Below are 17,414 nucleotides of genomic sequence, written 5' to 3' on the forward strand. Positions count from 1 at the left end.
TTGCTTCCACTAAAAAAAATATGAGTTTCTTGGTGACTTTTTGAACTTTGCTCCACATGCTGAGCGTTAACGGCACGTGAAAACATAAAAAGTTATTTAATTCAAATTTTAACTAATATTTTTTATCGAGTTAAACAACATCACATAAAAATGAAACGAATCGAAGGAATGATTGTTTTAGTTATTAAAGCAAAAGCAAATCCAACAACAAACTATGACTGAACTAGGATAATAACCATGAAATACAGGGAATAAAAAGTGACACTAACTGAAAAATTTTAACAAAATGGACAACAAATTTCTATGTTATCATTTTTTTTATAAAAAATAATAATAAAAAAAATCTTCTCAAAGAATTTCTACATTCTTTTCCTAATAAAAATATGTACGATAAGCCTACCGCCCCAAAGTAATTCCATCTGCATACTCTTAAGATTCTGCAAGAAAGTTGAAATGAAATAAACAAGAAAAACAAGAGTTTTAGAAAGGATTAGTAAACAGAAAAGGAGCAGCAAGTTACTATGTTGCTTGGACTCGTAAAAAATGTTGTTGCACCCGTGTTATTCTTCAAAAAAGCATTAGTTTTGAAGTATCCGACATGCACTAGGGGCACGTTTTTTTTAGAGTCTGAGCAACATAGGCGGCAACAGCATGCAGTTCTGGGATTACCTCTCATAAACAAGGATAGAAGAACTCTGTGGGTGGCATTGAACCTAAACCAACGGTATCCAGTTTTTCTGCAGAGAAATGTACATCGTTCTTCATATCAGTCAGATAACTGATTTGTCGCTCCCCATGAAATCTTCAATCTCAATGAAGCTTTGCCATGACAAAGAAAAGTTGCTTTCATGTTTTCAACGAAGACATGCTCATGCTCTTGTCATATAATACATTATTTCAGATGGTGTCAAGTTTTCTCCGAATGACTCATCTTCTGCTTCTCCATTGCTTCCTTCTCTGCTTTCTTTCTCTCAAATTCCACCTGCTTCCGGTTTTCCTCTAGGGCTTGATTGAACATCCTTCGGAAGTTTAGTAACGTTGTGATAACTAGGGGAAAAAGAGGAATGATGTCAAGCCGGGCACCTCATTTATAGCTACAGGTCTAACTGTGCACATATGATTATACAAAATGCCTTGTTACCAGTTTCGAAAATGATCATACAAAATGCTTTGTTTAATTTGTACCCGTGTAGAATAGTAAACTCAAAAGATTTTGTGATATGAACAAACGCTACCACAAGGCAAGGCACATAGAAAATCTGAAGCACATTTTATTGGATGATCACTTATCAAACATTACCTTGTTCAAATGGGCAACGAGCTGGATCTTCTCCAAAGTATAGAATCAATGTGTCAACATTTCTACCCTGTTGGAAAATAAAGAAGAAAAATATACCGTTAGGAGCATCTCAATGTCGTAAGACTCCAAATGACAACGAAAAGTTCTGTTAGGAACAAGACCTACCACACCAGAATAAAGTTGAGCCAAGGACCTCACTTCACCTTCAGCATAACAGAGAAACTCCTTCAAAGCCTGGCAAACGGCAATTATACTAATCAATGAGAATATTCATAATCTACTTACTGATCTCTCTTGTTCTACCAGCACAACATGTGCAAATAAAATGTTTCAATCTCTTTGTTGATTCCATCGGCTATCCCAAGTAAAAAAAAAAGAATAAGGAATAAGAAAAAAGTTAATAAGAGGAATCCCATTCCAGTGACAAGGATACATGAGTGCTTTTTTCCTCCTCGTCTTAATTAAGAATGATCAAAAAGGATGATGAAGTTACCAAGCTTAAGGATGACAAGAGATGAAGTGAAAAAGAAACAGAATTCCCATACTTTCATCTCAAAACCAGGGGATTATCTTGGACCAATGAGGAAAAGATACTAAATTATGCCTGCGACAACAATGATTGTTGAAGTGGGTAAGCTTTTAGATGAGATTGTATCAGAGTCAGGTCCATCTCCGTTTGGACTCCCGGTTCATGCTCTATTTGGGCCTGGGCGTGAAGGGGGCTGTTAGAGTGGGTAAAAGTACCACATTGGTTGGGGAATGGATTTGTGGTCTCCTTATATGGACTTGGGCAACCCTTCCCTTGTGAGCTAACTTTTGGAGTTGAGTTAGGCTCAGGTGCCATATCTTTACAATCCGGAACCAAAGTCCCAAGTCAATTAGGAAGTCTTGTGATCATGAGTAGATATGTTGTGGAAAGCCCTAATTGACTTGCAAAAGTCCCAAGTCAATTAGGCCCAGTTAATTTTGCTCTTCCTGCTCAACATTATATATTACCAAGTAGTCTTGACTTAGAATTCTTTTTCTTTCTCATTATACATTATAAGAAGGAATAAAAGCAGATCAGAGCTTCATAACGAGAGAATTTTTCACTTCTGAATTGCATAGTGGAATCTAGGAGGATTCGGCTTCTTGAAATGCGCTATCATCTACTGTGATCACTACTTAGGCACTTCTCAGTGGATTCCAAAATCACGCTTATTTATTTTCATTTTTGATTGAGTGGGTAGAGTCGCCCAGAAGAGGAGAGACAGAATCTGACGGTACACAGAAATCAGCATTATTCTGTAGTCATGACTTACCTTACGGAAATTCTCAGACACAGCTCCGTCGTTCTCAGACATGGACAGTTCTTGTACAACTTTCTCCAGTCCTTTGCTAATAGCTTGCATCTCCTCTGCAAGAAATTTCAGTTGTATCTGCAGAAAATTTTTAATCAGACCATTGTCAGTTATATTTCTATAGTGAATTTTGAATTGGTTGGACCAAATAATGTTACCTTTGCGCACGGTTCCAAGCTAGAAAGATCATTAGAAAAATCTAGCAGTTCGGGCAATTTGTCAGCAAGTACCTGGCAGAGAAAATTTCTTTAAGCATCTTGTAAAATATGCTGGTTGCTGACATAAGGTATACTCAAATTCAAATCATTTTCCCAAGTGAAAATCTTGAGTTACAAGTAGCAAAATACCAGCGCAATGAGGAGAAAATAGTGAATATAAAGACACGTAGTTGTTATGGTAACACTTTATAAAAAAAAGGTTCATACCGGTCAGCGCCTAAGTACTAGAGGATAATTTAACATCAATAGGATAAGAAATCTGGAAGTACCACATGCGCCATGCAACTTATAGGATAGAGATAATTATATAGATTGATTTGATAAATGTAAGGAAGCTGATAACAACGTAAAAGCCATGTTTTGTGATTTGATCTCATGTCGTGAGAAAAGATCCATTCGTGTGCATCAGTCATTGTTTATTTTGTTTTTTATTTTTAAAATTAAGACTTCTATTCTTCCTTTCAGCTAAGCTTCTTATAATCAACTTGTATACAGATTCAGAAACCCAAGTAAAGAGATAATCCCTGATTTATCCAACGAACTTCAGACACTAATTCCTTTTTATCAACCTGACCAGTTACGGTTGAGTTTAAACTTGTCTTTACTAACTTCAGATATACACTTTTAGCTAGATAAAAGCCAATACAAATTTCTTTTACAGATGATCCTGGGACACAATTGAAAAGGACCTGATGAGAGAAGGTGTAATCAGCTGATCTGATTATGCAAATTCAGGTCACAGATAAGAGAAAATTTAACTCATGCTCAACATAGATGATCCCTTCCAAACGAGCAAATGTCCTTGAAAGCTGGCTTTAGCTTAATGTGCATATTACTAATCACTGACCAAGCATCACAGATTTTTGCGTCAGAATTTATTTAAGAAATGCTATGACTCATTTATTTCAGAAGACGATCAGATCTGCCAAGAAATTGGGGACGGAGTGAACAAATTTTATTCTGCATTCTGTTCAAGATAGGAGGAAATATATGTGTAATAGAAAACACCAGCCCCAAAATATTAGTCAACCATATCATCATGCTCATCAAGAAGCGTGTCGATCAAAGACTGTACCTTGCAAAGATAATGCATGAGAGTCATCTTATTGTTCCGTGCACGTGTCTCTGTTAGTTTTAGGAGGCTATCTAACCTGAATCCAACAGCAGAACCTACAGAAATCATCAAGAGATTATTAGATGAGTCGAAGATAATTTCTCAAAGATCTCTTTTTGGTAAGAACTGCATTTATCATCTAAATGAAGCAGGGATTTTTCAATAATTTCAAGACCAGAAAAGCCAAAGGAGATGACAATTGCAGAGATAATATCATTTCATCAGAAAATCTTTGAGCCATACCCAGTTGATTTATTTGACATGTTTTCCTTATCTAGAGTTTAGATTTCTATTGCTGAAGTTCTCAACTTGGAAATCTTTTGGTGGGACCAATTTTCGAAAAATTTCATGAAACGTAATTGGGTAAATCTCCATAAGAATTAGACCTATTCAATAACAGATATGCAGGCTGTGGTTTCCACCCTACAGGTTTTTTAAAAAGCAAGTTTAGATGGTCCTTAGCAGGAACAATATCAGTTAATCTTCTATACAGATCTGGACCTGATTATTTTTGTGGTAAGTGCACCAGCATAGGTGAATGGTCTAAGCTAATAGGTTTAAGTGTTCATGATGTGCATTTAATTTCTCATTTCCACACAACCCATAGATTGTGTAATTTCTTTTGTCATTTGTCAAACAGGTCACTCCTTTTCTTTTGGGTAGGGGAACTCTTCAACTCACTCCCACAGAGAAAAATAAGACACCATAATTAAGAAATCAATAGCAGACACGCTTGAAAATAAAAGAGATGTTTACCCACCTCTAGCAGTTCCCTGGTTCAAAGCATTTCCGAGAGAGAGAATTGTTTGCATAATCCTTTTCAATTTTGATGAACCTTTAATCTGATTACAACATCAAAGAGAAGATGATATTCAAGGACAGTATCAAGAAAGAAACCTCTTGTCTCATCTAAAAGTGGTAAAGCATTAAAGTTGGAAAGAATAAACAATAGAAATGTGCCTGATCAGCTGCCGAATTTACAATATTCAGACTCTTCCTTAGCTCAGAAACCTGAAATTGAAAGAGAACAAATACGCTGTCAGTAAGCGAAACATTCCCAGTGCAACAAAAAGGCAGCAGAACCAGGCAAAGTAGAACCTATTAGCATAGAAAATATTGCAGCTCAATCAGTAAAAGAATAACACGAGGAGGTTGGCATCAGCCATCTTCTCACCTGAGATTCAAACTGAATCTTAAACGAAAAAACTCTCAGCTTGGACTCTGTTCGTGGTACTTGCATCAACTCTAACATAAACTGCAACAGCGAAGAGATCTTACAAATTAGATGTTACTATATAAATGGTCCAATCAATTCCATACAGGATAAAGTGGGATACTAAGCAAAATTAAAGGAAAAAAAGGTTAGTTCACAATGAACAAACCTGTTCACATCGACCCAACTTCTCCTTCTCTCCTTTATAACCCTGAAGCAGAAATGCAACTAAACAAGGTTATTCACTGTGTTCCTATGTACATTTAATTATTAATTTTCCTTAATTCTATTCAATCAGATCTTTCACCTTAAGAGTTTCCATCTCCTCCTTAGTTGGGCAAAACTTGATCAGATTCTCCACCTGATCCACATCTAGTGCAGAATCTTCCAGTGCAAGCACCGAGCTCTGTTGAAATTGTTAAAAAGTGGTAGCTAACAATTAGAAGCAGAATCCAACTTTTAACAGAAAATAATCCACAATTGACGTTATATTCATGAACCTTGGGCCTACCTCAACCCCAAAAGCTAGCTCATGCGGTAAGGATTGTCCAAAACCATATAAGGAGAACAATTACCCATGTACCACTAATATATAATTAATCTAAAGATGTGTTTGGGTGTAGGGACGTGTGTACATCATTCTTGGGAATAATCACATTTCAATGTAACTCAACTATATGCAGGATTATTGTCCACGGACCATCACAAAGAGAGATGACAGGAAGAGGTGGAGAATGTTAACAATGAGAACATCTAGCATGCAGAAAGTGCACAACCAGGACTAAAGTTTGTGATTACAAGATTCAACACGTACAAACACCCTGTCCCGGGATAGGTGACACTTGAATAGCTTTGCTTTCTTTAAATAACAGATTATACTTAAATCAGCAGGGATATGTACATTGGTTATACAATAAAGTAGTCTTATGATACTAAAAGACGTAAGTTTTTTACCGATACAATTAAGCAGACAGAGTCCAAATCAATAGTAAGTTCCCATTTAAGCATTATTTGAAAACTGAACATCTTGCAAACAACCTCTAACAAGGTCTACAATGTGATTGTTATTCATATTTCTGAGAGGAAGTTTAGTACAAAAGTGAGAAAACAGAAAGGGAGTGAAAACTATATAGATAAGCAGTCTAAGAACAATGGCACACAATTCAGAATAATTGCTTATTAAGAACACAAAAATCAATCGAACACTGGAAGCTATAAATTATGGGACACGTAACATGCTTTAACTATTAGAACTTGAATGTCAAATGAATCATTGTGATTACAGCACCACCCTACTGCAGGTATACAGGAGTGGATAAATGATTACCCAAGATATATGACACAGATGAATACAAACAATTGGTACAATCAGCTGCATGTCAGATATATATATTCTAGAATAACCATATTATCCAAAAAGAAAGCCAATTGTATATGTATACAGCTTACCAGCATTTCATGCAGTGGTATTTTCACCTTAGAAAGCATGATTTCACAATTATAAGCTCGTCTGTGATCAACCTGCCAAAATAGAGTTCAGGTAAATGCTCTCTTAGAACATGGAAGAGCTGAAATAGTGCCACACTTCCATCTTTTCTCCGCAGCTATATGCGAGGAGAGAACAGGCAGTGGCTTCCACAGAGCTATATGAGTATCAGGTGGAAATGGATTCTATCAGATGTTACTCATGAATAGGTTTTCAGTGAATCCGTGACAAAGAAGCTTAGATAATCTGTGGAAACAAACTCGGGAAGCAGAATTAAAAGATTTTGTCTGTCCAACCACCATGGTATTATATAACTGTAAAAGATCCCTATTCACAGGCCCAAGAGACAGAATTATTAATTAGATTTTTTAAAATACAGAACAATGTAAATATTGTAAGAATAAAAGCAATAATTTTTTTATGACGTGATGTCTGGCCAACTTGCGCACCTCGACTATTCCACCGGATATCTGCTACCTCCCACAAGCACAGATACTAGGTGATGTTTTCTACCAAAGCTTAGAAATATTGGAAGAAATCACCTAGTGTGAATTTGAACCTGAGATCTCATGGTTCTCCCCCAATTTCATTGACCACTAGGTCACACTCTTGGGTGCAGCAATAGCTGATATTTATTTATTTTTGACAAGGTAAAGCAATAGCTTATATTTTACTGACCCTCAATTAAACAAAAAGGCAGACTGGTGCACAAAACATCCAATCCTGCGTTCACGCAAAGTCGGGGAAAGGGCCGACTTCAATCATGAGTATAATATCTCTGTTGACCCTAGATTCAAAGAATGTGAATAAAGATTAAAATCCAATTACACGGCTGCCTCAGTACAGTGCACTGACTTATGCAGTTCCTTTTTTCCAACAACTTTCTTTTAAAGAAAAGGACCAACTGCCATAAGGTTTGGCATCCTCAATGGTGAAACTATTGTTCCTAGTGTTTTTAATTTTATGTTATTCAGAAATCAAGGGACGGTTCTGATTACTGAATGAATAACACCATGCACATTTGACAGCTTTCAGATTTGACATTCTTGACAATCCAACCATGGTCCATTCTGGAATTAATATTTATATGTAAATTTAAGTATGATTTCTAAGTAATCAGCGCGACCTCCTATCTAAACATGCTATACATCAAGTGATATTTCATTAAAAAGAAAAACAAAGATCACTGAGAGCAATGATGACTACAACATGTCAGCACTGTGCCTCTCTCTTTACACACTCAGGTTTTCAGGAATTTCAGCCAGAATTTCAATCCAGAAACCCTTCTGAAAACAAAGTTTTTTAAGCTGAAAACTAGCTGATCCAAAAAGGAACCACGTGAAAACACAGAATCGTGTCAAGAAAGAGGGAATGGGGAACAAGCTGCATTAAAGGAAGTAAATGAAGTACAAGACCATGATCAGAAAGTGTACGTTAGAGTTAGACTGTTCATAATATTTAAGATTCTGAGGTTTATGTCAAACCATGGAACACCTCTGCACCAGGAACATTGCAAATGACTTTATAAAGATAAAATGATTTAGGGAAATTTTTTATGAAAATCTACAAGGAACCTCAGATGTCATATAGTCATATAAGCAATTACCAGTTGCACTTTCTCCGGCTTCTGCCCCATTGAGGTCCCCGAATTCCTTTTCCCTCCTGAACTGCCTTGTCCTGAAGTTGGAACTGCAGCTGAAAAAAGGGATTCAAGCTCTGATATATCAATCTCTGGTGCCCTATCAAATAGAAATTGGAGGGGACATCAGAAGTTATATCTGGAAAGAATTTTAAGAAGATTGACTAATGGCTACTTTCACACTCATAGTTAGCACCTACTTGGGAGCATCACTACATTTTTGAGCCTCGGCCCACAAGCTTCCTGAGACTGCTCTAGATATTTTTAACCAATGCAAAGGCTTCAGTTTCTTTGATGACTGACTTCTTGAATTCATGGTACGAGACAATGGTCCTCGTCCCTTTAAGCCAGGTGGAGGAGCAGAAGGTGGGGGTGGAGATGGAGAAGTAGGGAGATTACTACCTTTGGATGCTGACTGTATCATACCAGAACCTGCTTTTAGATCCGGCTTAAGTGAAGGGACTGGAGGAGGGGGAGCAGAAGGGACACTTTGTCGAGAACCCAACACAGGAGGAGGGGGAGCAGAAGGGACACTTTGTCTAGAACCCAATGCAGGAGGCGGAGGAGGTGGTGGCATTACAGATACATTTGCAGGCTTAGAAGCTTGAGAAGCAGGCAAAGGAGGGGGTGGAGGTGGAGCGGGTCCACCATTGAACGAGGAGTTCTCCTTCATAGATTGCACAGGAAGAGGTGGAGGCAGGGGTGGAGGTGGTGGCTCCCTGGTTAGGGGAACAACTTTTTCCTTCAAAGGTGGAGTAGGTGGAGGTGGAGGTGGAGGCGGTTCACTAATAGAGGCAGAATTTGGGCTCAATATTTGGGTTGTATTTAACTGGCATGGAGGTGGAGGAGGAGGTGGTGGTAGTGGCGGTGACTTATCTCTAAAAGCTGAACTTTCCTTCAAAGTTGGGACTGTTCCAAGTGGTTCACTAGTACAGACAGAATTCTTGCTCAATACTGGGGGTGTAGATAATGGGTATGAGTCTCGAGGAGGTGGAGGTGGAAGCGGAGGTGGTGGAAGTGATGGCACCCCTCTGAAAACTGAATGTTCCTTCAAAGGTGGGGTGGGAGGAGCAGGTGATTGAGGTGATCCACCAACAGAACCAGCATTCTCGTTCAATAGAGGGATTGGATGTTGTGAAGGTGGTGGTGGTGGTGGCGGTGGCGGTGGTGGTGGTGAAAAATTACTACTCTGGACGAACTGTTGTTCTAAAGGTTTGATAAAGGGAATGGCAGCTGATGGAGAAGAGGAATTAGGAGGAGCTAGGGATGGAGGACAACTTTTAGAAGGATGAAGAGGTCGAGTAGGTTCCTTTTTAGCAGCTTCATCACCTAGCTGCTGCGCTGTCCGAGGAGGTGAAGTAGACTCCCCTTCATAATCTGGCTGCTGCAGTGTCCGAGGAAGTAGAGGTGCATCAGATTGAGACATAGCAGGTCTATCATCCTTCAAGGAAACAATTGGAGAACATTGTGTTCTGGGTGGAGTAGCCTGAGATGCAGAAGGTATAGTTCCAGTGACTAGTTTATCCTTCACGGGAGGAGTGTGTGATGATGGTGCCAAGGGGGATGGAGATAGAGACAACCCAGTAAGATGAGGAGATGAAGCAGGTTCTCCTTTATGATCTGGCTTCTGTGCTGCAAGAGGAAGCAGATATGTATCAGGTTGAGACGAAGTAGGTTTTTCATCCTTCAAGGATGCAATTGGAGGACCTTGGGTTTTGGGTGGAGTAGCAGGAGATGCATAAGGTACAGTTCCAGTGACTAATTTATCCTTCATAGGAGGAGTGAGCGGTGCCGGTGTCACTGGTGTAGGAGATAGAACTAGTCCAATACCAATACCAATACCCTGATCCTTCCCAGGTATGGATGAGGATGAAGGTGAAGTTGGAATGCTGGTCTTAAAGGGTGGAGTCCTGATCTCAGGTAGGGAAGGAAGGTCATTCAGCTTACCACATTCTTGTACATGAGGGTCCAACTTCTTTATAAGTGGGGGATGTTCCGACGTTGGAAGAATGTACAGGGACGGTTGTGATGACACAGAAGACGCACTAGGTTCTGTACTAAGGTCAGCAGGAGAAGGTTTTGAAAGAGGAATTGACGGCTGCAGTTTTGACACCTTCATCTCACTTTTGGTCCCAACAAATTGAGCTTCAGCTTTCTGTTGGTCACTTTGTTGTACTTTGGAGGATGATTTGATGGATGACATAGACTGCTGCTCCAATATAAATGGTGATGAGCCCTTTGCATCATTGTCCACTGGTGCAGGTCCCTTCCTCTCTCCAGGAGTCTCCAAATTCACTTGATCGAGGAGCAAGCTAGTGTCTGTAGACAGGGGAGGAACGGATTCCAAATTTTCCTGAATTAAACCTGACGTGGTTATTTGTTGGAGCACATTACGAGCAGCACCAGCATTTGGACTTATCCAATCCACAGAGCTAAAGATTTCCTGAACTTTGGCAAATGCCTCCACTGGTAGGCCATCCTTCTCCTCAAAACAGGACAAATCTACAGGAAGAACAGAAGCAGCAGTGTCCATCTCTGAGAAAAGAACCTTCATCCAGAGCACAACTTTCATAAATTACAACATGCTTCTAGCTGGAGAGTATCAACAAAAAAAAATGCATTTTATACGAACAATAATACCTCTGCTCTGAAATCTTTTGGAAATTGATCTTTAGCATCCCATAAAGTGTCAAGTTCATCACGATTAAGAATCAAAATGTTTGACCTAATAAAAGCTGTGTTAAACATGGTCCTAAACATCATCTGTTCCCGCTCCAAATCATCGTGCAAGCAAATACATTCCAAAACAACATCGCCTTGAATATTGCAATTGATATCAATCTTAACCAATTCACATTCGGCCTGAAATATTATAAGGAATGTCGAATCAATACTAGTCAGTTGGGTCCTAAGAGGGCATGCATAACAAGAATGGGAAAGATGGGGCGAGGGAGAAAGACCAAGATATAACAGGTACATGCATTTTCAAGCATTTGAAATTAACAACCAACTCAACTGAACTCCACTTGAGCAAAATCATAAGAATAATGGCATTAGAACAAAATGTCATAAGGTTCAAGTAGAACAACTTGTTAAATAGTCCAATTCACTCTAAATCAAACATCTCAATCCCAACGGAAGACCACCACTTGACGAATTAACAAGGTCATAGAGGAGGAAAAATCGTAAAATTGCTTCTTTGGGAAGATGAAAGAAGCGAGAGAACTGTAGAAAATTAAACATTAGGTAGTTGATCCACACTCTAAGTTAAACATATTGATCTCATTGAAATACCATAAGTTGTACTATCATAGAAAAAGTTCCTCATATGTTCCTTGGTCTATTTCGAGACACTATTCATAAGCGTTTTTTCAACAATAAATGAATCTGACAAGGCTATATGTCAGTCCTAGAAACAAGCAGGGGCGGAGACACGTGCATGTCAGGGTTTCGTCAGGAAAAAATACCGTATATACAAGTAAAATGACACACAAAGTGATTAGATAATGTATTTTGGACAGCCTTGCCAAAATAGGTTGTTGTAGCCCAATGGTTTCAGACCCCTTAATGAGTTTCGGACCCCTTGAATGAGCTAGTGCTCGTGTGTTTGAATCTCACTAGCAAACAATTTTTTTCTCCTTTTAAAAAAAGCTTTTATTGTGCACTTTCAGGACACTCTTCGTGAAATTCCTGGCTATGCCACTCGAAACAAGCATCATCTCTAATTAACAGAATAGAATAAAGATACCCTTCCTCAACGATGGCATAAGCCCTTTGGAAGTAACACATGATTTTAGTAGAGGAAAAAAACATATTACCTGCTTGTAATGCCTGACGACTTTATTCCTCTTTGGAGTTGAGAACAAAATTTTTGGTGCTCGATCAGAAACTAGAAACGGGTCCTGTCCATAGATACGAAATATTGGCCGGCAACCACCCTCGCCATCAAAATTAGGTATAGCCCTAATAATGATGCAATCCAATGTGAGTGCTCTATCCAATGGAGGCCACTGCATGTTCACATTCCTCCTGGCTACATACTGTAGGTATCTTAGCTGAGAAGGAATTGGATTCAGTGGCTGCAGCAAGTACAAAAGCTCACGAGGAGCCTGCTTATAAATCATGTCTAAGGTCTTCTGCTCTCCAGTGTAATGTTTCCTATATATCAATAATGCAGCCAACATAAATGCCAAAACTGGCCAACCACCCCGTTCACAGTGCATTAAAAGCACATTTTGTTGCCCAAGTGAGAGCCAACTTTCACTGGATCTTAGAAAATGGTGCATCACCTCCATTGAAAGCAAGGGACAACCCTCATAGTGCCGAGGATAGTCCATTATTGTCAGATCATACTCAGACAGAATATTTGCCATCAGGCTCTGCGACACACCCTCACGAAAATTAAAAACTAATATTGACGCGTCAGGGTAATGATCCCGAAGTTGACTAATCACGCCTCCTGCATAGCCTTTGTAATTTTCTTCCTCCCAAACATCAGTGGTGAAACAGCAATCAAATACTACATTTAAAAAATAGAAGAAATTATTAGCAAAACTGTTGTACCACCAGGCATTAACATTTTCAAGTCACAAAATACTTTTGTGTTGATAAACAGAGATGACATGACTAAGCTGTAATAATCTCGGCCTCCTGCAATATGTCAAACTCTAAACATAAATATTTTGAAAAAAAAATTAACACTGAGAAACATTTTCTCTGCCACATTACTGTTCCGTGTTTTTTGTCCCTTTTCAAGGAGAAGAAATTTGGATTCTATTGTCAGAGTACTGTTTGAAACACTTCAAGGAAGCATGCAAAGGTGTTTCTAAACAGTGTCCCTTTTAGGTTTTAAGGCATTGATTGAATAACATCACATTTGAGTTGTTGTCTTTATTAGATTCAGTATTTTCTCCATTCCTTCCACCTTTTTCTGGGCCACGTAAGAGTAAGATACCTAATTTACATGTACTCAAAACTTGATAAAATTGAAAAATCACTACTGATTGAAGATTATCTAAAGCATCACTTCCTCAAGTATTTTTGTCTTTTTGTTCTACACATCGAAGTATGACTGATCAAAACTGTTCAACTCACAACTGCTGGAACGCTAACCTTTTCTGCCGGGTGACATGGTTTTCCTTTCATATAACCCTAATAGAGAACATGTCTTAGCCTAAAGAATCAGTTCAATCCTCTGCCTCTTAAGTGCCCGAGTCTTCCACTTCAGTTTTTTCTTTTGCCTTGAGTGATGGTGGTGTCAAGCGCCAAGTTCCGTGCACCTTGACCATTCCAGCACACCTGTTTTTTTTTCCTCCACCAAGATCTGAACCTGACACCTCATGGTTCTCTCCAACTTCATTGACCACTAACGCCATACCATTGGGTTATTTTACTTCAAAATATTCTAAGAATAATATCATTTGCATTAGTCATCAGAACACATTCATAGTTACATTTCTTTTTCAGCCCTTATTCATTTATAATAGTCCGATTGAACATTTGTGCTGCCATTATGCATTAGAGTCTAGCACAACCAACCTTCGAGCTAAATGACCCATACTTTGAAAAAGCACTATTTTAGATTAAGTTGGTGGCAGAAACTAAGAAATTTCATTAAATATACTAAACAAAGCACAAGCAGGCTTTTAATTATACTATTCCCAAGTATTACACTAGAGTATTTTGCGTGAAAAAGACAAGCTGAATCCTCTGCCCATTAAGCAGCTTATGCCTCGACTCAGCGCAGCTCAGCTAGGCAGTTTGTATGGCAGTTTCTTCATTGCAAATAACTTGCATTTTGCTTCCACTCACAATTCCAACTTAACATACCATATTTTCTTATAATCGAGAAATCACTGAGGGCCAGCTGGCATACAGTTCAAAATATGTACTTCAAATTATCCAAAAGTAGCTAAAATCTAGTCTTAATTTGTATTGAAGGCCTAAATACATTCCTCTTCAATTTCAATAATAATAAAGCTCCTTTCCGAATCCGAACAAGGAAATATATCTCCACTGGCTCAAAGTAGCAACAAAAATGATTTCTTTTTTCAATTTTCAATGTCTTAACAGAGAATAATCACTTCTTCTTTTTTGTGTTACCGTGACACCCAGGTTAACTTGCACACACTTTGAATAATTCCAGCGATACTTGTCACCTCCCACCGTGATAACTATGGTGCCCGAGCCAACTTGCGCGCACCTTGATTAACTCTATAGCAAACCTGCCATCTCCGACCACCAGCATGTACCACGTGGACAAAACTTGTGCACACTTTGACTAATTTCATTTGACTAATTTCATGGGATACCTGTCACCTCCCACCATGATAAACATGGTGCCCGAGCCAACTCACGCACACCTCAAACAACTCTACGATATATGTGCCACCTCCCACCAACAACATGTACCAAGGTGGATAAATTTTATACCCACTTTAACTAATTCCATGGAATACCTACCATCTCCCACCATGATAAACATGGTGCCCGAGCCAACTCGTGCACACCTCAACTAACTCTACGTCATACGTGCCACCTCCTTTCAGCAACATGTACCAGGTGGACAAAACTTAAGCGCACCTCAACTAATTACACGGAATACCTACCACCTACCACCTACAACCATGGTGCCCTTCTACGTGATACTAGTCGACTCCCACCAACAGTATGTAGCAGGTGACTCTATCCACCAACGCTAGAAATAGACTAAAAGTAAATATTTTTGTCTCTGCAGCTGAAACCTCATATTGCTCAACCCACTTCTTTAACCACTAAACCACCCTCTATAATACATAGAATAATCACTTCTTCACGTTTCCATTTCCCCATTATAATTACATATTTCACACATTGAAACATAAAGTATATACCAAAAAAAAACAAAAAAAACTCAAAAAATCATAACTTTTCTATTTACTCCAGCTCGATCTCAAATAAAAACAACAAAAATCCACAATTACAAAACCTCCATTAATTAAAAAACAGAAACATACCATAAACTCTCTCGCAGATCTCTAACAGTCCATCAGGTGGTTTCCTATAGAACAATTTCCGTAACAGTGCCATTTCCGCTTAATAATTCAAAAAAAAAAAAACACCTTCTTCCTTTCAAATTTCACAAAAAAAAACTATCTATACATACAAATATATTTATTCATATATACAATACATGTGTATCTATACAATATACATATATATCTATATATATATATATATTGAAAATGGAGAATTTTTGTTGAATCTTTGAGAGATCGCTTAACGAATAAAGAGGAAGAAGAAGAAGAAAAAGAATGGATTTTTGTAAGAAAAACGACGACGTGGAAGGCATTTAAGCAAGGCAACGTAGACTTTGGAAAAGGAAATTTTATTTTATTTATATGTTACTTCAATATATATCTCATATTGGAAATTTTGTCATTTAATGGGAAACTACCCTTCTTAGGAGTATTTGGAAAAAAAAATTCACCTTTGTTTTTAGTTGTCATAATTTCTTTTTTGAAAACTATTAAAAGTATTTATTCATTATCTTGATATAAAATAAAAAATAATATGATTTGTAGTATTTTTTATTAAGGTTGTTCAAAATTGATTAGTTAAATCAAAAAAATTATTGATTTTTCAGTAATGGTTATTCGTTTAGCATTTTCGATAATGGTTTTCATTTTTTTATCATTAATTCTTAATAGTTTGAGGTTTTTTTAGATTAACCGATAACATATTGAAAATTAAATAATTATATTTATATCATTTATTGTATACAGTTTTAGATTTAGAGTTTAATTTCGTATTTTTATTTTTATTTTTATCGAATTCTTTTTTTACGTAATAATTAAATACTAGGCATTTTTCACAAGTAAACAATTTCTTTTTAAGATTGTATTAATACACGTTATTTTCAATATAATAAATTAAACAAATCAATATAAAATAATTCCAAAATAAAGCATACTTTATGAGGAAAGATCCACTATCAAATTCAATACGTACTCTTTTAACATTTGTTTTCTTGTGAATCGATGTAAAACAATTTTGTTTGCGTATAAATTTATATTGGATGGTGATGAACAATGTCTCATTCAATTGATATCAAATTAAACTTTTATGAAATAAAATTACATGATTTAAAAGCAACTATATACAAAAATCACTAATACAGTAATAACATTAATACTATAAGAATTAATAATATATACTTCTCTCATAATTTTCATCGAACTTCATTAATCACTCGATCGTACCTCTACCTACAAAACGTAAGACTTGTTACGGTAGGAATGTACACAAAATTGTCATTTCTTTCTATTTCCCTTTCCTTTTTGAGCTTTTCATGTGCTTGGATATCTATTAAAGGAAGTACAATCTTTTTTTAATTACTTCACGCAAAATTCTAATGTTAGTATTATCATCTTTTTATAATTAGGAATAAAATAAAAATGATTTTGTTTATTTTTTATTTGATATTCGATATTTATATTGAGATTCGATTAAATTAGATTCACGTCGCGTAATATTCAGTTAAAAGTGAAGCTCTCCCTAACATAAACTTTTTCATATCCAAAAATTCGAATCTAAGGCCTCTGAACCAACTTTTAAAACTTAAAAACTAATCAAATATCGCGAACAAAAGTAATATTTTTTATTTTTTTATTTTTTTTAAATGTACTCCTAAAATTCTTAGTTAAATGGGAGCTTAATATTAGCTATGAATTATGATGGCTTCAATTTAACTTCATTCTTACCTAAAGTAAAAATGATATTGACCTTTTTACGATATAAATTCATTACAATTAACTTATTTACCAAGATAAAATATATGTTAAATTAATTAAAATTAAATGCTAAATCTAATTTACGTGCAAACATATAGCATATCATTGACTTGAAATAAACGTCATTTTTACCAAGAAGGGAGTGTACAACGCAACTACTATATACAAAAGAAGAATTGAAGTAAAATTTATTATAAAAGTAAAGTTGTACACCGTAATTTAATTGTAATTAAGAATTTAATATTATGATATTTTAATTTAAAACTTAAAATTCAATATGTTGTTAATTTAGAAAAAGATTAAGTTATTAAAAACAAATAATTCAATCAATTT

At 36.8% G+C, this 17,414-nt stretch overlaps 1 protein-coding gene across 2 annotated transcripts; it reads right to left on the reverse strand.

Moving 5' to 3' along the window:
• Positions 1–200: 200 nt before the first annotated feature.
• LOC107025918 (formin-like protein 13) lies at positions 201–15,648 on the reverse strand. Of its 2 annotated transcripts, XM_015226706.2 has the most exons (18): positions 15,306–15,631; positions 12,129–12,829; positions 10,951–11,172; positions 8,511–10,858; positions 8,278–8,410; positions 6,635–6,706; positions 5,493–5,591; positions 5,355–5,396; positions 5,147–5,227; positions 4,933–4,983; positions 4,733–4,814; positions 3,934–4,028; positions 2,799–2,870; positions 2,602–2,718; positions 1,466–1,534; positions 1,301–1,367; positions 670–1,047; positions 201–437 (listed from the first exon to the last, which is right to left on the reverse strand). In XM_015226706.2, exons 1-17 carry the CDS (start codon positions 15,376–15,378, stop codon positions 908–910), a joined length of 4,464 nt encoding a protein of 1,487 aa, XP_015082192.1. In that variant the 5' UTR covers positions 15,379–15,631; the 3' UTR covers positions 201–437; positions 670–907. The 2 variants fall into 2 exon arrangements, with proteins under 2 accessions (XP_015082192.1, XP_027773975.1); XM_027918174.1 differs by lacking the exons at positions 201–437; positions 670–1,047; positions 1,301–1,367; ... (10 more) ...; positions 8,278–8,410; positions 8,511–10,858 and having other exon boundaries at positions 10,933–11,172; positions 15,306–15,648.
• Between the last annotated feature and the right edge of the window lie 1,766 nt (positions 15,649–17,414).

Source organism: Solanum pennellii, chromosome 7 (assembly GCF_001406875.1).
Source record: "Solanum pennellii chromosome 7, SPENNV200".
NCBI lineage: Eukaryota > Viridiplantae > Streptophyta > Magnoliopsida > Solanales > Solanaceae > Solanum > Solanum pennellii.